Here is a 19,845-nt window from a genome sequence, read left to right on the forward strand (position 1 = left end):
ATAGTACAGTGTTAAAATCACACAATACAATCTTTATAAAAGAATAAACTGCGCAGTCGTGACACACGTAAATTACATGCACACATTATTCGTTTCTGAAGAAAAGAGCTCTCACTCTCACCAAATCTTCCAGGACCAAAATGAAACTCAAATCAATTTGCTTCCTTATATGACCTATGTGGTCGTGGGGTAAATAAATCGCCCCATGCTTTTGATATGGCACAAATAAAAATAAAAAAATAAAAAAATGCTGACAGCTACTTAAAAGCATTGTTGATTTGATTTCTGTTGAGTTTTTCCGAGCCTGCTCTCTATATTTACAGTCCCTTTAAAGCAGAGAACTCTCTTTGATTGACTATCTTCTCAGGATGAAGATGGTGGAACGTGTGACCGTTAACAAGCATGAAAAAAAAAAAAAAAAAAAAAAAAATCGCAAGCAATTGAGCCGTATGCACATCTGTCTGCATAGACAATCTTGGGGGAAATACGTGAGTGCGTGGCTCCGGAAGACGTGGCGTCACAAACCGCTAGCTTCGCCCTCCTCCTTGTAGCATCGGTAGCCCTGGCAGCTAAAGAGGCAGCCGTGAATCGCTGTGAGCTTTGAGTGAACTGCTAAATTCTTGAGCTGCCGCCAAAATGATTTCACTCACGGATTCTCAAAGTAAGACGAATTCTCGTTTTTTGATATCTTCCAGTGTCTTTGTCGTGCTTATGTATAAAGACCGGTTTAGTTTAAACGTATGAGGCTAACTGCTTAAAGGCCATTGGCTGATGCCATTGTGACGTCATCTAGTTAAACGTCACTGTGATTTTTTTTTCAAAATTCTTTTTTTTTTTCAAAATTCTTTTTTTTTTATTTTTTATTTTATATTTAACTCAACGTGCTTCTTTTTTAAGGTGTGATAGTTATCAAGTACATTCCTACAAGTTTCTGGATAGTTGTGGTAACATAGTCATTAAAATGATTAACATGTTTTTTTTATTCATACGTAAAGTATTAACTAATATGTACAGTAATGTGAACATGGAGAATAATTTACAGCAGTGGCCTTGCTGTTAGTTAAATGTTTTACTTTGAACTCTTGCATGTCTGCTTGTTTTGATTTTTAGAAATCATATAAAACACAGTTTAATGAACAAAACCATGCACTCTGGTTTAAATCTGCAGAAATTGGAATGGGGCTTACGGGATTTGGGGTCTTTTTCCTCTTCTTTGGGATGGTGCTCTTCTTTGACAAGGCCCTGCTCGCCATTGGCAATGTGAGTATATCAATGATCTCTGTGAAAAGACCTGTAATTATGTCATGTGAACCCTTAATTGTGACTCTTTGCGCAGATCCTGTTTGTCACTGGCCTGTCATTTGTCATTGGCCTGGAGCGCACCTTCAGATTCTTTTTCCAGAGGCACAAATTCAAAGCCACTAGCTTCTTTCTGGGAGGTGTGTTGGTGGTCCTGGTCGGCTGGCCAATTGTTGGTGTTGTGCTGGAGATCTACGGCTTCTTTCTCTTATTCAGGTAATCGTGAATGTGGACACACTCGATCTGCTGACAAAGAAAACACACCCTACGTTATCCAGGATTATTATGACACCTCATGCACTTTCTGTATCGCAGAGGGTTCTTCCCAGTGGCGGTGGGCTTCATTAGACGGGTTCCTGTGTTGGGCTCTTTGCTCAGCTTACCTGGAATCAGCGCAGTAAGTAAATTATCTTTTTAATCCACCAGAAGATGATTTCACTATCGATTAGCTTCCTTTTGCAGCTCGATGTCTTTGCTGTGAATAATATTGTTTGTGTGTCTACGCATTTTACTGAATTTGCCAGAAATGCAGGAGGATGTAAGGAGGTGGCTAACAATGTTATTATCTGAAGCTCTGTCATGTTTTAAATAATTATTTGTGTGAGGCTACTGTGTCTCAGCTGCGCATGGACTGTTTTTCTGCTGCCCCTTGAAATAGTTTGGATAAAACCTTTCATGATTTTCTGTTGCTGTTTCTTCCCCCAACAACCTTTTTTATCCCTTGTGGTCGCATTCAGCTCTCTGAATCAATCTACAGTTTAAAATGTCTTGTTCCTGTTGTGCCAGACAGGCCAACTAGGAATCCAAACCTCTCATGTGAGTTTTCATACAGGCTGTGACTGTTTGTCACCTTCTCTTTCAGCTGGTGGATAAAATTGGCGAGAGCAACACGATGGTATAACAGCCGGCTGTTCCCGACTTAAAGACGACTGTCAGTATTTATCAACATTTCTAACAGCGGCCGTGGGTCTTGGTCCCTACCACTCAACAACTGTGAATCCAAACACTTCTTTTCTGCACAGAAGAAACAAGTTGTATCTGTGGACTGTTGGGTGGCCCAATGTTTTGGATCTGACTGCCACTTGTACGACATTACCAAGAGATTGTTTCGCTTGTTTGTTATTTTAAAAAGCTGGAAGCGGGTCTCCAATTTTGTTTCATTCCTGTTTGATATTTATTGACTGGTAACTGCGGACCACTAGATTGACTCTGCAGACAGTTGGGAGCTCGCTGAAGTATCAGCGGCTCCGGATCGTGTGCCTCATCAGTCACTTGGGAGCTTTTTCCTTTTTCTTTATTTTTTTGCTTGAATATTGTACATCAGAAGTCATTAATATGGAGCCCAACTTCATGTGGGACATGAAGCCAATCCTGAGGCTCCATCCATCTGTGATAAGTTACTTTTGTAAGTGCATACTTGAATAAAGTGTGTCTTTTTAAATTGTGTTTTTGTATTTTTCAATTAGCAAAAATTGTATGCTCATGAAATAGTCGTTATTTTAATTGTGGTGAACTCTTCCAAGTTCTGTGTATGATGAAATGCACAAGGTTATCGCCTCAACAAAGCACTTCCCAGTGTTCTCTACCTTTTTGTTCTGACAAAATTTTGTAAAAAGTCCAAATTAATCCTGGAATTCATGATGCCCGAAACTCACGTTCATTTTCAGCTCTCATCAGAAACATTGACCTTAAATTATTAGGTCATCCGCATTATACACAACACTGTAAGATCATCCGTATAATTATTTAGCGAGGAGGAAAAAGTGGCGTTCTTTTTAATTACTCCTCGGAAGCAGTAATTGCATGGAACAACTGGAACAGCCATTGTGGGCGTGGAGGGGAGCACGAGGTCCTAATCACTCCACTGAAAACTCACTAATTAACACAGTATGAGCCATGTGTCAAGTCCACTTTTTCTTTGCAGTAAGCGGAAAATATGCTCGTATGAAATTAAAAAAAAACAAAACAAACCAAAACAACTCAAAACATCATCACGTGTGAGTGACTTTGTGACACGTGACAACACCTTTTTATGGAACACATCAACACGTTGACCTGCTGTTTTAGAGCCTTTTCAGACCCATCAGCCTGGAGGTTTGGTGCAGGTGGTCCTCACCCATCCATCACTCTTTATTTTTTCATAAATATATATATATATATATATATATATATATATATATATATATATATATATATATATATATATATATATATGTAACACTTATTTAGATGTGTAAATAACATGTACATGTAAACTGTACTTCTTTATTTCACTTTATTTCACTCTTTGCACGCCTTTTAATTCCTCTCCTTGCACTGTATATGCTGTTGTACCGAGCAAATTTGTCCAGTGTGGGATAAATGAAGGCATTCTTTCTTCTTCTTCTTCTTCTTCTTCATTCATAAACTTGCGCAGCAGCGGTGACGTCATCACGCCGTGACCCCGCCGAGAGACTCCCGGCCTCCGTCTGCGCCACGGTGTTTCTTTATTTCTTTAATTTTTTTTTTTTTTTTTTTTGACGAGCCGCGACACTCGGAAACAACACCTGTCACTGCGAGAATCGCACTTGCTTTTAATTCGGCCACCTGCCAGCCCCAAACGAGCGGCGGTGACGGCGTATAATGCGGCCGGATGGCTGCTGCTGCCCTCACACTGCGGCAGCCGCGCAGAGGAGAGGGCGACGCACGGAGAGGCGCGCGACCAAGTAACTACACGAGCTGCAGGAGGGCGCAGAACAAGGACGGTAAGCCCTCACTGCCGTTATCGTTGTTACTTTCCACGCATGGCTGTCGATACTCTGGATGCAAAACCTTCCCAGCGGTTAGCTGTCGGTTAACTTTGAAATTGTGCAGGCAAAAGTTAGTTTTGTAATTTGCCATGGTTTTAACTAAGAATGGATCAAAACACTGGGATGACCATCAATGGAAATTAAAGTTGTGCGGACAATTCGTATTTAACAACCGCGTAATAAAAGACCGCCAAAGAGGTTCTGGAAAAAAGACTGAATGTAATTGATGTTTTTGTTTATTTTATTTTATTTAAAATTACGAGTTAAAAACAAAACAAAACAAAAAAATAAATAAAACACAATCATGTTTGTCAAGCCATTTGATGAGCTAATTTCTCTCTCTCATAATTAGTAATTGAAACAACTTCCCGACAGGGTTGGACGATGTCTCTGACAGTCGCACTGCTTGTGGTGACTCTGCTCGGTCAGTGTTGGAGCGCTCCACAGGTGGGTCGCTTTTCATTTCTCTTCCGAGCAGAGACTAAAATATTTTATTATTATATATATTTTTTTATTTCCTTCTGTCTTGTTTTATACTAAACAGCGGAGAAACTGGACACCTCAGGCCATCTTGTACCTAAAAGGCGCACGTAAGACTTTTCTGCAATAAAAATAATAGTAAATGAATGAATGAATGAATGAATGAATGAATGAACAGTGTTTCTGTTTTTTGAGCTGCTTTTATAAAGTGAGATTTCTGTTGACGCACAGAACGACACCGGTCCGTGTTGCAGCGCACCAGCAGGGAGGAGGATGGCGCTGTACTTCCGGGTAAAGTTTTGTATCTAAATTATACTTTATTGACGGTTATGAGTAATTTGATTTATGCCTTACATACGCTTGATTATTCAGGTCACTGTATCTGTTGAATGGACCTTCTTGGGTTTCAGGTGAAAAGCGTAATGTCCTCATCTACAATTTGTTTCAATCAATTTCAAAAGTGACGTTTAAGCCTCTTGTGGTTGTTTGCTTTTGGGCAGTGTGAGAGCTGACTATAGCTCTGGACTTAAAACAACTGTGTTGTTCAATTAATGCACTATTCATTAAGACTTAAATAGTCCACCGTGCATACTCCAGTAAGTAATTAATACATTAATAGTCCAACCTCATCTGATTTAAATAACATCACATTTCGAAGTTGTGAGATATTCAAAGATGTTTCATTTTATTTCCCATTAATGTCTCTGTTTTACAGACATAATTTAAATTACCCCCCCGCCCCCACCCCCTTTGTATCTCCACAGTGAGTCACAAGTGGAGGTCAGATGGACCTGAAGAGTCTAAATCCTCTATTTTTCTGGACCTCCTGCAGAGAGCTGTGGAGGAAGGTAAAGCAACAAAGTTGCCATCATCAGATTAGAAAAAAAAAAAAAAAAAAGCATTTAAAAAAAAAAAAAGAAACTCTAGAATTTTTGTTTTCCTTCAGGTGGAGAAAACCCAGATAACTACACAGACAAATGGCTGGATAACGCTGGATATGATTTATTTTTGAAGTAAAGTGCTTTAATGCTTCCTATTTTCATGTTTCGTGTTCTTCTTTGTGTCACTTGTATCTGATTGTCGACTTGTAATAAAAGAGGATACATGAACGTTGAACTTCTGTGCTTTGTTCCCAAACTCCATTAAGACCTTCTTGTGCTGGAGAATGAAGCGCTACGTCACAGATCTCGGCTCCTCTTCCATTCAAGGAAATTAAAGAAAGAATCAGTGTCAGCTCGAGGCAGCAATTATGTAGTTCACACTTCAAGTGATTAACGGTGTGAACACCGTTCATCATCGCCCTGTCTGCACCGACGTGACAGGGAGATGAAGACGAGGGACTTTGATTGGAGATGGCAGCCTGAACCTGCCGTGACCCCAGCAGGGAGGTCACGGGAGAGTCACAGCTCTCAATATGCTCTCCCAGACTGACGCACGTTCATTTCAAATGTTTCCCCTCCGGATATATCAACAATCTTCCAAGGATGTTTCAATCTTATCTCATTATAAAGTGACGCGCCAATTAGAACAAATGAGACGGGGGGGCGAACGGGGGGGGGGGGGGGAGAACAGACCAGATGTTTGTTAGTACTTGCATGATGAACGGATTTCAATTTATATCAAATGTGCACAAAAAAAATGTCTTCCTGCATTGAAAATGCCCTCAAACAAAAACAGCCATGTTATGGAAAATCTAAAACGAATTCCAATGTGAAGAATTTCATTTGCAAAACATTCATATAGAATGACCTTCACATCTGTTGAAAGACTGTATATAACTGCTTGAAGTCATTATTGACGTTTATGGATCATATTCAATATGAACCATTTCGTTGTTTTGGTTATATTATAAAAAATAAAATTGTGATCAAATGCTTCCATTTGTTCCATATTGCTGCCGAAGGCCGGTTCACCTTAAAAAAATAATAAATAACAAGGAAACCCCTTTTCTCTCATTCTGAATACGAACTAAAACGCTCTTTGGAGCAACAACTTGCTTTATTGCTCGTCAAACACACAAATTACACAACAACTTGGACTCACAGTTGTGCAAGCAGCTTAATCTGAGTGTATCGAACTAGAGATGACCAGGGAATGAAAAGGAGGTGGGGTGGGGACGTGAATGAAACCTAGAGGCCAGGAGGAAGGGGGGTGGAGGAGTAGGAGGAGGAGGAGGGGGTCACTGCCGCCCCCTACTGTGCAGTCAAACATCCTGCAGGTCCTTCTGGATGTCCCACAGCGTGCTGGCGCTGTCCTGCAGCTGCGTCACCTCGTCATCTGCCAGGGCCATGTTGACCACGCTGACCACGCCCCCGCTGTTCAGCACACAGGGCAGACTCAGGTACACCTCGTCGCCGATGTCATACATGCCCTGTTGCCGTGGCGACACAACTTCCATCAGTGACGAAGCAAGCGTTCACACGTAACATAAAGACTGCGTCGATGCCAAGCTGACCGGGAAGGAAACAAGGAAGGAGCTGGCACAACAGAGGCTGGGGTTTAAATCAAGCTTCAACAGGCAATTTGGGAAACAAATTTAAAACTACTCTTAATAATCTTCACTGATCACTGACACACTAAGACAGTAAAAGGCAGAGTTTTGAGGTTTCTGACAGATTTCTGAACGTTAATAGGGTGATGGGAAAGAATTTAACGGACGACAAGCCACGGTTTTATGCAGACGTACAGGAAACAGAAAGCCAGAAAAATGTTTCAGAGATGTTCTTCATGACAGAGAGGGTGGTTAGAATTTAAGAGGGCAACTAAATGTAAAGGTCCGCAGGGCTTGCACAACAAAGAAAAGTGTCTGTAATCTCCGTCTGTGGAGTAAAATTGTGTAACAGACGGCGGTACATTGGCCAATAGTTATCACAAGGAGATTTTCTTGCTGTACGGATTGAAATATTGCAGGATATGGTAAAGACATGTTTGTAAAGGAGGTATTTTGAATGTGAAAAAGAAGAAAAATACACTGCTGTATGTATATGTGGATGTGTACATGTATATGCACTGAATGTGTGTGTATATCTATGCATATGCTCGTGTATGAGTATGTATGTGCGACCCTGTCATGATTTAGTTCTGCTATGAAATATCATAATTCAGGGGGTCGGATTAAATAAGTTTATACTTCTTCCGACTCCTTTTTCGCCGATGTAACTGAGTTACTCCTGAAGTCGCCGATGCAGCTACTATTTTGTTTGTTTTTGATTTCTTGTTAACTTTTTTATTTTTATTTTTAATCTGTTTTTTTTAAGTTATCATTTAGATGCTCTAAACAACTAAATAACTAAACTAACTAAATAGATAAATAAACAAATGATTGTGTAGCTACAAACTGCTTGACTACACTCCATCGTGCTGTGGCTGATGTTTCACTGCCAGAGCCTCGTGTTGCTGTTTACCTGCACCATGGTGGACACCGGGTGGATCCTGTTCATGTTCTTCATCAGGCTCTCGGTGATGTCGGCCACGCTCAGGCCGATGGCCCAGTTGGTGTAACCCTTCAGTCGGATCACTTCATACGCACTGAGACACACAATGCGGACACACAACGGTAGCGTGTCGCGTCCGGTAGCAAACTAACAAACAAACAAACAAACAAACAAACAAACAATGTTGGGTACCTGAGGCACCGGGCCTACCTGTCGACCACCTGCTTGTGAGTTTCCTTCCAGTTCTCCTCGTCGCCGTCGGTGCCGATGTCTGGGTTCAGCGTCTGCAGGTTGACGCCGGCCACGTTGGTTCCGCTCCACACGGGCACTGGGAAGTCCGGAGGGCGGGGGTGGGAGGGGCAGAGGGAGGTGGGAGGGGCAGAGGGAGGGCATCAGATGCAGAACGTTGGGCTCCGTTTCCCAGCGCTGCTGACCCCCGAGGTCGCGCGTTACCGCTGGTGTCGCCGTGCTCCCCCAGGATCCAGCCGTTGAAGCTGCTGGCGTGGATCCCCAGCTTGTCGGCCATCAGGAAGCGGAATCGCGCCGAGTCCAGGTTGGTGCCGCTGCCAATGACGCGGTGCTTGGGGAGGCCGCTCAGCTTCCAGGTCACGTAGGTCAGCACGTCCACTGTCGCGGAGAGAGGCGTTGTCAGAGGGTGTGCTGGGAGGGGGGTGGAGGGAGGGATGGAGGTGGGTGGAGCCGCACCTGGGTTGGACACCACGATGATGATGCAGTCGGGGCTGTACTTGACGATCTGCGGGACGATGTGCTTGAAGATGTTGACGTTGCGCTGGACGAGGTTGAGGCGGCTCTCGCCCTCCTGCTGGCGGACGCCGGCGGTTATCACCACGATGCGCGAGTTGGCCGTCACAGAGTAGTCTGGCGGAGGGAAACGGGCTTTGTCACTGCAAGTGTTCAAAACTTGGACCGTTTGTCAGGATCCTGCAGTCATCAAAATTCAGTTTTGTCAAGGTTTCTTTTGTCACAAAATGTGTACAGTCCAACTGTATCTTCTCTTGCTCACTCCACCTTTCTGGAGTCAAATAGGTCTGGAAATCAGCCCATTGTGATGTCACAAAGAGTAGCAATACCTCTACAGTAGTGCCCTCTGAGAGTCCAGCAAACTTAGCTGTTGCAATGCAATCGTGCCAAAGGTCCAGCAAAGCATCACTTTTTAGCAGGAGAGTGAGGCATCAAACACAGGGCTAACCAAGTGTGTTTATGTGTATATTTAGGCCTTCATACAGTGGTTCCAGCTGCTCCACTGGAGTCTGAGGCGGCTCACCTTTGTCTGCCACTATTTTGGGCGTTTTGAGGAAGAGGCTGCCGTGCTGCAGGTCCATCATCTCCCCCTTCAGCTTGTCCTCCATCACGTCCACCAGGGCCAGTTCATCAGCAAGCTCCTGCGAGGGAAACAGTTCAGAAGTGGTCACACAACACAGACATGCACACTGACCCCCACCCATGCATCTGCTGGAATGAGCATCATTCCGAATGAGTGTCAGTCTCCGCAGGAGGCTTTAAACAGAGGGCTAAACACACTGTGAAGATCCATCCACGTTTGGGGGTAATGAATGACAAGTCTCCACTCAGAGGGCACAGTGTCGGTGTTTACTGTGTCAGACTATTGTTATGTCTTTCTTTGACTTGTTATAGTTGAAAAACCAGAGACAGTATTGTGCCACATTTCTCATTATGAGTAAAATTCACTTCCTCCTTTGCAGTTACCACACCTTGACAGGGCCAGCGGCGGGTCGGAAAGCAGATCAGACGCCACTAGATCAGTAATCTGGAGCCAGCCAGACAGGGAAGATCCTGCAGTCTTAACCCTGCCACGGGTGGCCGGCGGGGACGGGAGCTAATCTGAGCGCGGGTGAAAGCAGAGAGGGGCTCTTACCCTGAGCAGGATGCTGACAGCGCAGGCCATGCCCACCTGGCCCACGCCCACCACCGTCACTTTGTTCCTGGGGGGCTCCGGAGGGCCACTGAACAGCGGGCTCAACAGCTTCTGCAGGATGGTGGCCATTTTAAAGGCTGAGCAAAGTCAAAAAAAAAAACAGAACAGAGAGCAGAAGGGGAGGAGGAGGAGGAGGAGGAGGAGGTGAAAGACGTCATTGCTCAGGAAGCACGAAGGCTGTCAAGTGACAGACAGTGCAAACACAATTACAGAGAAGGGTCCTGCATCCCCATCCCCCCTCCCCCCCCCAAAAAATAAATAAATGAATCAGGCTGCGTGTTCAAAACTCATCAATACTTCATGTTGAACAGAGAGTCTGACACACCGGCTCTGATCTTTCACGCTCGGATGATCAACGTCCTTTTTTTGCAAGAAGAAAACCAACAACATGCAGGCGGAGCTGCGTCCCTCTCTCAGAGTTCACCTTGAAGAGATGTGCAGCCAGGCTCTCACACACACACACACACACACACACACACACACACACACACACACACACACACACACACACACACACACACACACACACTCAGACAGCGCAGCGGCAGCAGAAATACTTGCATTTCTCTGCGACGGTTCGAGCTGCGAGGTACAAGTACCACAAAGTGACCAGCATGGCACAGAGGCTCAACACCGAGGGCGTCGTCCCGCATCCGCAGCACCTCAGTGAGTCCTGGAGGGGGGGCAGGTGTCCCGTCGGCTGCAGGAGGCGGCGCATGTGACACGGGAGCAGAGCAGGCGGAGCTCGGAGCTGTGCTCCTCCTCCTGCTCCTCCTCCTCCTTCACCTCCCCCCGCCCCCATCTCTAATGGAGGATGGAGCGCTATAATCGGATGCCTGAACTTCACCGACTGACTGCAGAGTTACCGTTAATCCCCTAACGCCGCCTCCATCTGTTGCGGCTGAACTGCAGATGAAAATTAAGCACGAGGCCGACAGGTTTCGCTGTCTAATAATGAGAATTCTAGAGCTTTTATTATAAATGGGAACCTCAACTGTCCCCACCAAGCTGAGGTGCCACAAATGACTCATTTTTATAAAAAAAAAAAAAAAAAAGGGCAGACATTTGCAGCAAAATACCGCTATGCATTTTTTTTTCAAGCAAGTTGGATATTGCTCCGACATCACGTTCTAGAGGATCACTATTGTGTCTTCAATTTCAAATTGTGCAAGAGATCACTGCTGGATATCTGCAGTGACACTCTGCAGTGTCTCTTCCCCCAGACATTCAAATCAAATAGAATTCCACACCGGGAAAAAAAGATAAACTCCGCAGCAACATGCACAGTCGTCACACCTCCACCACAAAGAGGTTCTTCCTCTGCAGGTGCAACACCTCTTCAAACGCACAGGGTCATCTGTCCATTGACAAGCGCAGGCCAGAAGAGGATTACAGGGGAAAAAGAGGTGGCCAACTGAAATGCGTAAACACGACCGAATGAACGCAGCGACATTAAAGTCGGGGGGGCTCCGGCTTGAGGTCGATGACTTTGAATAAAAGGAAAAAGAAACCCGGAGGCTGCAGGAAGCGCGATCGTCCGTTAAAGGAAGAGAAGCTTCTTCCTTCACGTTTGTCAAGAGGAGCAGCTGTGCAGTGTTTGTGAGCGACTCAGACAGATTAACTCACCTTGAACTTGTGCACCAACAGTAGGCACAACAAACAGTAGGAAGAAACACCTGCACGGGAAATGTGATCTTACCTACATTCATCTCGAAAATTTCTTTTTTTTTTTTTTTAAAGAACATAAATGTACCATTTTACCACGACTGCTTGATGCAAGGTGGGTTTCCTTAGAACTCAGAACAGCCCAAAAAAATCCATCACAACACCAAGGAAGTAGGACACTTTCTAAACAGATTGTCACATCGTAGAGAGGAAACTGACAGCGTTAGCATTCGTGTTCCAAGACCAGTGCGTCTCACACCAACTACGACCTCCCTGCAGGTGGAGCGTGGCTGTGGTTTACCTGCTGTCTTGCGTTTGGGAAATGTCCTTGTTCGCTCGTCCCTCGTCCCTCTGTTGCGTCCTGAGAGCCTCTGCTCCTCTGTCGGGCTGCAGCCTCCTGGATTTAATTGACTAAGCCTCTCCATCCCCCAATGGGAGTCTCACTTTGGAGCTCCAGGGTCACCTCTGTCACCTGGCACAGCGCTCACCTGTGCAGACAAACAAAACTTGAGCCAGCTGAATAACAAGGTGCAAATGATTTCACGCCTACATGCAAATGTGAAAGCGTTGCATGCAAGTGACACTCCATTCCCGGGACAATTTTGACATGCACGGTAATGTTCCCTCCGGCTCTCAGGCAGACCGTAGCATCCTGAGGACACCGACCCCTTGAGCTGCAAGTTCGTAGTCAAACACAGACGTCACTGGGCCAGCAGGTGGCGCACAGCCGCTGCAAACGGTGACATTAAGACTGACAGATGACAGTCGGCACAACTTTAAAGCAACTCTAGGTAACTTTTCGACCATAACATGAGGATTCCAAACTCAGTAAAGCGGTAGATAAACGATTAATAGGATCAATGGTGCGGGGGTTACAGGCTATAACTGCACTGTCTTCTGAACAGTTGTTGTAGGCATTACAGCTTACACGAGTTCATAACCTGTTGTAATATTATAGCCATTATACACTAGCAAGCAATACACTCTCCTTGTTTGTGTAATTGTAGTTGTCTGTCACGTTCAAAAGAACAATATAACAACATTAAAAACAAACAAACAAACATGTAACGCATGTCACTTTACCTTGTCGGTGGACATATTTCCAAGCGATTCTTCAGCGTGCCGGCTGCGTCAACAAACCCACGTGAAGCACTGCGTTTTTCCTCTTTCCGACACCGGCAAAGAGTATTTGCGGTTGTCAACCAGCAGGGGGTAGTAATGAGTCCAAGTTACCTGGAGCTGCTTTAACAGCAAGAACCTAAAGCTCTGGCTAACTTTGTATTTGTCCGACCATAAGTACATTTTTTATTAAGAAAATAACTATATATATTTTTTAATGATAATTACAGCTGTAAATGTGGACATGTTATCCAAAGCCCAAGTTCTATTTTTAAAAGACAAATACATAGAAATGATTGACCCCAATATTACACCCAGTGTGTGTATTTTCACCCAAGTCTGCGGGGCGTTTTTCTGCTGCATTTCTGGTGACAGGAGCCACGTCCACTTTCGGAACCGTAAACTACAAAGAGGAGGGTGGGACATTGTTTGCATATTTGACATGTGGCTGCAAACCTGTCACTGCGCTGTTTGTGAACACACACAGATGGCCAGCAGCAGCTACACAAGACAAACAACACTGCACCTGGTAACAACAAAGTTTATTTGATGATGCACTGCCTACATTATCATAAATAAACAATTAAAAATCCTTACCCACATAACCCCCGTCAGTTCTGTCTGTTGTGGGAGAGAGCTGCCTGCTGATGAAGAATCGTTTCTGTTGAGTCAGTGAAGTCCAGATGACAATACAGTATCGGTTTTAAGGATTACATATTGCTTCGCACACGTCACCAATAAATGTGATATAAAAAGTTAAAACACGCCACTTTAGAAAAATATCAAAATAGAAACAACGAAATCGCCCCTCTCCCGACGTCACCTGCATCAAAACCAGAACCAACCCAACCCCCAGCTTTCAGAAAAAAAGACAACAGTGTCGCAATTGTGAAAATTTGTTCAGCCTCAAGAACGGAAAATTGGATTAAATGTCCCCCCAAAAAAGTATGACCTTTCTTCAGGCGTCCTTATCATTCTGTCGTACTGTGTCTGGACACGTGGGCTTGGTGAAGTGGGCTATGTGGGTGCACAGAGAGCCAATCCTGCATGTAGGACTGAAGGATCAAAAATCTACTTCCATAAACCAAAGGGAAAAACAAAACAAAAAAAAGAGCAAATAGAAGCACAGCAAAGCACTAAAACCCAAAGCATGTAAACTGAAAATGGTTTCACACTGGCAGGGCTGTAGCAATCAAAAAAAATCATGATGGACAAATTTCATTCCTCAGTAGAAGTAACTTCTTCATCGACAGGAGGCAGAACTATCAGTGTGGTAAAACTCAGAGCCCCAAATCAAATTTAAAAGCAGTGATCAGCTACAAGAAATATTTAAAACTTTGCCCTGAACGTGGGAGGATCATGCAGTGGCAAAACCCCATCACATCACCACGTGACTCCCCCCCCCAGCACAGTAAAAGTTGAGCGGCTGAAATGACCTGAGCACCAGAAAAATAATCGTACGGCTCTACTTGTCTCTACGGCTACTGGGGTCACTTCTAAAAATTCTTATGTGAACACAAAAAAAAAAAAAAAAAAAAAAAACATTCTTGTTTTTAGATGTGGCGCCGCTTTTTGTCTGAAGAACGGGAGGGCACTAAGTGCTAACAGTGTCCAGGCACTTTACCATAAGGGGGTAAAAAAAACAAACAAAAAAAAAGAACACCTGGCACAGACAGAAACTACAGTTTGACTTTTGAAAACTACAACCATGCATGGATTAACCCGGCCTCCTCACTCTGCTCCCGTTTCTACATATGCTGGTTAAATACACATGGAGACACAAAACAATTCACAGATTAAAAATCAACATTGACTGAACCAGTCTCTTCTGACTGCCACACAAAAAGGGATTTCCAGGAGCTACTGCGTCCTCTTGTGCTGGGATCCGAGTCCTGACAGGAAGAAGTTAATTTGTCCAAATCGAATACAAGTTCTTTGTCCAAACGTGTAAGTAAAAACAAGATGTGAACCGAGTTTACTGCTGGAGTTGCGGTGTACTGTGGCAGTGCGGCAGGGAGTTGGTGTGGGCGGTCGGGCAGCCAAGGGTCTTTACTTGCCCTCACCTTGTGCCGCGCCGCTGCCGCCGACGCCCAGGTAGGCGGCCGCGTTGTTGGCGGCCTCCTGAAGGGGGACGACGACGCTGTCCACCAGACCTCCGAGGGCGGCGACGTGCTCATCATTCAGATTCTGGTAGGCGTAGTAGAGGGAGGCGCCCACCACGACCAGGAGCAGGAGCTTGAGCAACACAGACAGGTAGCTTCGAGGAGCTGGCACTTTGCTGAACGGCGCAGCGCTGCCCCCTCTGGTCAGAGTCTCTGAGTATGAGCGGGTCTCGGTGTGGATGATGCGCTGGAGATTGTCCTCGTTTATCCAGTATTCACTGGGTTTCAAAGGTCTTCCAGCGGCACCGCGGATGGGACGCCTGCAGGAGGCACTGATGGACACAACCAGATGAAGTTTTTAGTAAGACCTTTTAGTAAAAACTTCTCTGGTCTGTTCTACAGCACGAGACACACGTGGTAGCCTCTGAAAAGAAGTGAGCACAAGATTTGTACTTTCATTTTTGGATTTAAAAATCAAGTCACGACAAACCTGATTCCTGTTGGTGTGCTTATGTCATTGGCAAGGATATCTTCGACAACACTCTCGCTAGTCTTCTTCGGGGTTTCCTCCACATCCTTGGTGGAATAAACGCCGTCATAATACACACTCAAACGCAGAACTACAGGGTATCGTTTTAAAGACGAATTTCTGCAAAAATGTGTCTCACCTTGGCTTGTCGTCTGCTGCTGGTTCTGGTGGTCACTGGGGTTTTCCCTCTGCTTCTCACGGGCTTCTCTACCACTGGGACCGGCTCTGGCTCTGGCACAGGGGCTGCAATGTCCTCTGGAAAACACAATGCCATCAACACTTGAATTGTTAATTGATTCAAAGCATGATAAGAAGAAGAAGAAGAAAAAAAAGGGGGTGACGATTAATGTGCCGTCTGAGCTCACCATCTTCCTTGTCGCTGTACTGGTCAGAGTTTGTGTTGCCGTTCTGGTTGCTGTCTGCTTTGGGGAGAATTGTGATGTCCACCGGCGTCTCGGGCTCTGCTGCAGGCTGGTCCAAGAGCTTCTGCAGTTTCTTCTCATACACTTTACGTGTGGTGGCTGAAAAAAAAAAAAAGGACAGGAAAGGGACAAAGTAATTGAGAACAACCCATTTTAAATGATGCCCTCTACTCAGAAACAGCATTTTTGTTAAAGTTAAAGTCACAGCAATTGTCACATTCCAAAGAATGTGACAATTGTCCTCCGCATTTGACCCATCATTGACCCCGCCAGTCATCGCCTGACCCAACCCCCCAATTCCAACCCTAAATACTGAGCGCTCAGCAGGGAGGCAACGGGTACCACTTTTACAGTCTTTAGTAAGACACGGCCGGGGATGGAACCCACAACCTACCAGCCTCTCTGCCACCAGACCACTGAGTTGGTGGAACAGTACATTTGTCATCAAAAATGCAACTCATTTACACAAACTTACTTCCGTGATTCACAAAAGACGCCCAAATATATATTGTTGAAATCTGACAATCACATAACATTTTGTGTTGAAGAAATGACAATTACATTTAAAAATAGAAAGAGCTATACTAATGTTTACTTGGTATGCAAACAGATTGCAAACAATGTATGTTAATATGTGTCTTCTGAATAAACCATGAAAAAAACAACAACTCATTTTTTAGTGTCTAGAATTTGAACTGAAAAGGGGAAAACGTTTTTCATGAATAAGTCTGAGGCAGCACTCACCAACTATGGGTCCTGAGTCCACGCCATGTTTGGCCAGCTGTTCTTTCAAATCTTCATCAGTGAGATCTGTCACCTCCACCTCCTCTGTGCGTGGCTTGTCTGTCTTTTTGGTAGCTTTCTGTGACAGTAAAGTAAAAAAAATAAAAAATAAAAAATAAATAATTAAATAAGTAAATAAATAAATAAAAAGCGCGTAGATACAAACAACGAGTGCTGAACTAAGAAAACAACGTACGCCAATTCAACTTGGACTTATCGCACCATCCATAAAAATAGCCACAGCCAGATCTGACCAGACAGCCACATGTTCAAACTTACTCTTCCAGATCGACTTTTGTTGGACACCACCGGGGCAGGCAACTCCTCGTCGCTGGAGAAGGCGTCTATCGGCGGGCTCTTCTTCTGGTTCTGCATCGTCAGGTTCTTGAGATAAAGCTGCACGTACACGTCTTTCTTGTGCTCTCCGCTCGGAAGTGGCACATTGTTTGCCGTGAGCTCACTTTTCAGCTTATCCTTCGTGAGAACAGACGGGTCTTCGAGGAACTCTGCCATGTTTTGCGTCTTCTCTCTGAGCTACAGGATGTTTTTTTTTTGAGACCGACCGCTTGCACCTCAGCGAATTTAGCGCGTTCACTCTGCCGCTACAAACAAAAACACCGGGAACGTGACGGAACACTGTTGTCAAACACGCCAATGGCGCCTTTTCCGCCGCCGAGTCGGTTAGCAACGCCGCAGCACTTCACCAAAGTACTAACCCCCGTGTGGCGTTTAGCCGATTGAACGAAATACAAAAAGCTAGTTACAATTTTTCCAAAACGGATGAACGCAGAGGCTTTAGGTCAAAGCGGCGCAAATAGCAGAAATATGCAGGCGAGATATGTCTAAATTAGCTTAGCTCGAGACCGGCCCACTTGCTCCTGTCCGTCCGCGGTCGCAACAGGGCCAGGAAACAAACTGCGCCGCTAATGGATGACAGGTCCCAGTAAGCACTCCTCTGATTGGTTGGCTTTGAATGGGAGGCTAACAGGCCTCCGCCACAAAGAAATCTCAGACAGCGTTTTTTTTGTGTGTGGGGGAACTACATGGCAGCTGTTCACGAACCACTTGGATGCAAACACTTCTTAAAATTCCCTGTTACAGCTGACCTGCACCTGTTACCTAGCTGAATATTACGGATTTGCAAACCGTTACTTTTGGTGTATCGGTTTTGTGGAGAACGTTGTTAATGGTGAAGATCACGCTAATTCCCCCTCGTGTTTTTTGATCGGCACAACTCGTACATTCTGTGCATAGTCGTGACTTTTAAAGTTTTACAGGTAAAAAAAAAAAAAGTTTAGAAAGGTTTCAATGTGGTGTGTTCTAGTTATTGTAATTACATAATGTGGCGGGAACAAACGAAATAGTCCCTCGGTCACATGTGGTTCGAATTTGGAACACAAGAGGGCAGCACCAACCACGTTTTCCAAAAGTTGTCCTGTCCCTGCCAAACCATTTACAACAAAACATCATGCAAGAATAAAACGAACACGCGGAGAAATAAAGACTGCAAGCTTGGTGTGTGAGACTATTTTGAAATGCATTGATTTGGCAAAAACACATTTTTGTGTTCATAAAGTTGGATGGACGCCCCTGGACATACTCAAATGTTCATGATGACTACAAATAAAAAGGGAAATTTACATTACATTATTTTTGTATTTGAAGTCACAACACATTTACGTGCAGCGTGCGGGTCAAAGTAGTCTTCACTCTTCATTTTGTGATTTTTAAACATTAAAAAAAAAAGAAAAAAGTCTTATATCAACAAACTTGTAAACAAAAAAATGTTGTGATGTTGTGACAGAGGTCAGAGGTCAGAGGTGACGCTCCTGTCCTGTCCTGTCCTTTCTTCGTCTCTTCTGTGATTCCTTTGAGACACCAAAGAAGAGCCCCCTCACCTCTGCACCAAACCACACTAAAACACAACACTTTACAGTGAGCACTTCAGCTTTTCCACGCTGATTTTGCCAATGGAGTGTAGGCATAAAAATGTTGAGCCCTTGAGAAACACCTCTTAAGCTTTCTTTGTGTGTAATTTATACAGAAAATAAGGTGTGGGCCAAGAATCATAGAGAGTGCCTCTTTAAGCATAACAGTCGTGGCCCCTGAAAAATGATCAAAGCCTCCTCTTTATTCGTCAACACTCACATGTTTAGGGAAAAAAAAGAGAAATTCATTTAAAATGGAACCGCTCCCTCTGATTTTGTGCAGTCGGTATAATCGAAGACATTTCCTGACAAATGATTAGAAAATAAATCCGTAAAGGAACGGCCTGCAGGGGGACAGAAAGCAGTTTATGGGAAAATAGTGTTCGACATTGAAGAAAAGTTGTGCTGACGTCTGAAGTATTACATGGTTGAAATGTTTGGAATAGGAAGGCACGTCTTATGCGAGCGTAAAGTCAAAGAGGCTTCAAAAGTGGGTTTCCGATCACATCGAAAAATGTTCAACACGTCTCCCTGGTCAAGTTTATCTTGGATTTTCAGCATTTCTAAATCCCAATTGAGTCGACCGCAGGGGTAGCATAGGAAAAGTCAACGTTTGCCACCCAGAGAACGTCTGATCCAATTCCACTGACACAACAAAACACATACTTGTAAAAATTAATCAAAGCTATTGGATTCCAGCTCGACCGGTGATCACTGACCTGCCGTTTGAATGCGCGTACATCTGTTGACCAGTCCGGATTTACATAATCAAACAGTGAGCGGAGGCTAACGATTTATTTCTCAAGAGTTTATTTTGCTGAACAAAAAGGGCAGATGAAAGAATTTCACGCCACCAGAGCAGTTTAGTGGACCATCCAACACACAGCTCTGTATCGGAAGAAGCAGTCTTCCTGCAGTAAAGTATCACGACAATCTGCAGTCCTCACAGGATGTTAAAACTCTGTGCCAAACTAATTAAGATCAGGTCCTGGGCAGTTTCCTGTGCATAAGGAGGGTAGGATGCGGGCAGCCGGAGCAGCGTATTTCACAGGGGCTGAGATTTGTGTGTCCTGGCCGACGAACAACCATCCTGTAACGCTCACACTATATTTTCATGTGTTGACAATCCAAACTCCACTTTAAGGACACACGCTCGCCTGTGGACATTTCTGTCAGACGAAGAAATGAGTTGTTGATGCCTATTTGGCCACCTGCGCGTTTATATCACAATTACCGCTCCATATATTTGCATTATTATTAGCATTTGGGACCTCGCTTCCGTTTTATTTGGCCATTCAGCACAAAGAGTCAGTTACTCGCGTCCGCACATCCGAACAT

The 19,845-nt window shown here is 44.4% G+C and overlaps 3 protein-coding genes across 3 annotated transcripts; 1 reads left to right on the forward strand and 2 right to left on the reverse strand.

The window, feature by feature from the left end:
- The first annotated feature begins 490 nt into the window (after positions 1-490).
- Positions 491-2,740, forward strand: golt1bb (golgi transport 1Bb). The gene is made up of 5 exons (XM_076050767.1): positions 491-661; positions 1,169-1,260; positions 1,337-1,515; positions 1,615-1,696; positions 2,162-2,740. Exons 1-5 carry the CDS (start codon positions 637-639, stop codon positions 2,198-2,200), a joined length of 417 nt encoding a protein of 138 aa, XP_075906882.1. The 5' UTR covers positions 491-636; the 3' UTR covers positions 2,201-2,740.
- Positions 2,741-6,552: 3,812 nt separating this feature from the next.
- ldhbb (lactate dehydrogenase Bb) lies at positions 6,553-12,183 on the reverse strand. The gene is made up of 8 exons (XM_076050768.1): positions 11,926-12,183; positions 9,900-10,036; positions 9,288-9,405; positions 8,708-8,881; positions 8,456-8,629; positions 8,213-8,330; positions 7,973-8,096; positions 6,553-6,939 (listed from the first exon to the last, which is right to left on the reverse strand). Exons 1-8 carry the CDS (start codon positions 12,047-12,049, stop codon positions 6,772-6,774), a joined length of 1,137 nt encoding a protein of 378 aa, XP_075906883.1. The 5' UTR covers positions 12,050-12,183; the 3' UTR covers positions 6,553-6,771.
- A 1,087-nt stretch (positions 12,184-13,270) lies between these two features.
- tmpob (thymopoietin b) lies at positions 13,271-17,485 on the reverse strand. Its single transcript, XM_076050740.1, has 6 exons — positions 16,859-17,485; positions 16,541-16,658; positions 15,740-15,895; positions 15,514-15,629; positions 15,336-15,421; positions 13,271-15,177 (listed from the first exon to the last, which is right to left on the reverse strand). Exons 1-6 carry the CDS (start codon positions 17,090-17,092, stop codon positions 14,793-14,795), a joined length of 1,095 nt encoding a protein of 364 aa, XP_075906855.1. The 5' UTR covers positions 17,093-17,485; the 3' UTR covers positions 13,271-14,792.
- Between the last annotated feature and the right edge of the window lie 2,360 nt (positions 17,486-19,845).

This window comes from Nelusetta ayraudi, unplaced genomic scaffold, assembly GCF_046127955.1.
Source record: "Nelusetta ayraudi isolate G7.1 ecotype Tasmania unplaced genomic scaffold, CSIRO-AGI_Nayr_v1 ptg000129l, whole genome shotgun sequence".
NCBI classification, from domain to species: domain Eukaryota; kingdom Metazoa; phylum Chordata; class Actinopteri; order Tetraodontiformes; family Monacanthidae; genus Nelusetta; species Nelusetta ayraudi.

Bases quoted from the DNA above. Each gene is read 5' to 3' on its own strand.
- golt1bb (XM_076050767.1), top strand. From the start codon at position 637: ATGATTTCACTCACGGATTCTCAAA. The intron at 662-1,168 runs GTAAGACGAATT...TTAAATCTGCAG, and splicing joins TTCACTCACGGATTCTCAAA to AAATTGGAATGGGGCTTACG. The intron at 1,516-1,614 runs GTAATCGTGAAT...TCTGTATCGCAG, and splicing joins GGCTTCTTTCTCTTATTCAG to AGGGTTCTTCCCAGTGGCGG.
- ldhbb (XM_076050768.1), bottom strand. From the start codon at position 12,049: ATGGAGAGGCTTAGTCAATTAAATCCAGGAGGCTGCAGCCCGACAGAG. The intron at 8,630-8,707 runs GTGCGGCTCCAC...TCTCCGCGACAG, and splicing joins CATCGTGGTGTCCAACCCAG to TGGACGTGCTGACCTACGTG. The intron at 8,097-8,212 runs GTAGGCCCGGTG...TGTGTGTCTCAG, and splicing joins CACAAGCAGGTGGTCGACAG to TGCGTATGAAGTGATCCGAC.
- tmpob (XM_076050740.1), bottom strand. From the start codon at position 17,092: ATGGCAGAGTTCCTCGAAGACCCGTCTGTTCTCACGAAGGATAAGCTG. The intron at 15,896-16,540 runs GTGAGTGCTGCC...TTTTTTTTTCAG, and splicing joins GGACTCAGGACCCATAGTTG to CCACCACACGTAAAGTGTAT. The intron at 15,178-15,335 runs GTTTGTCGTGAC...TGTGTCCATCAG, and splicing joins AGCACACCAACAGGAATCAG to TGCCTCCTGCAGGCGTCCCA.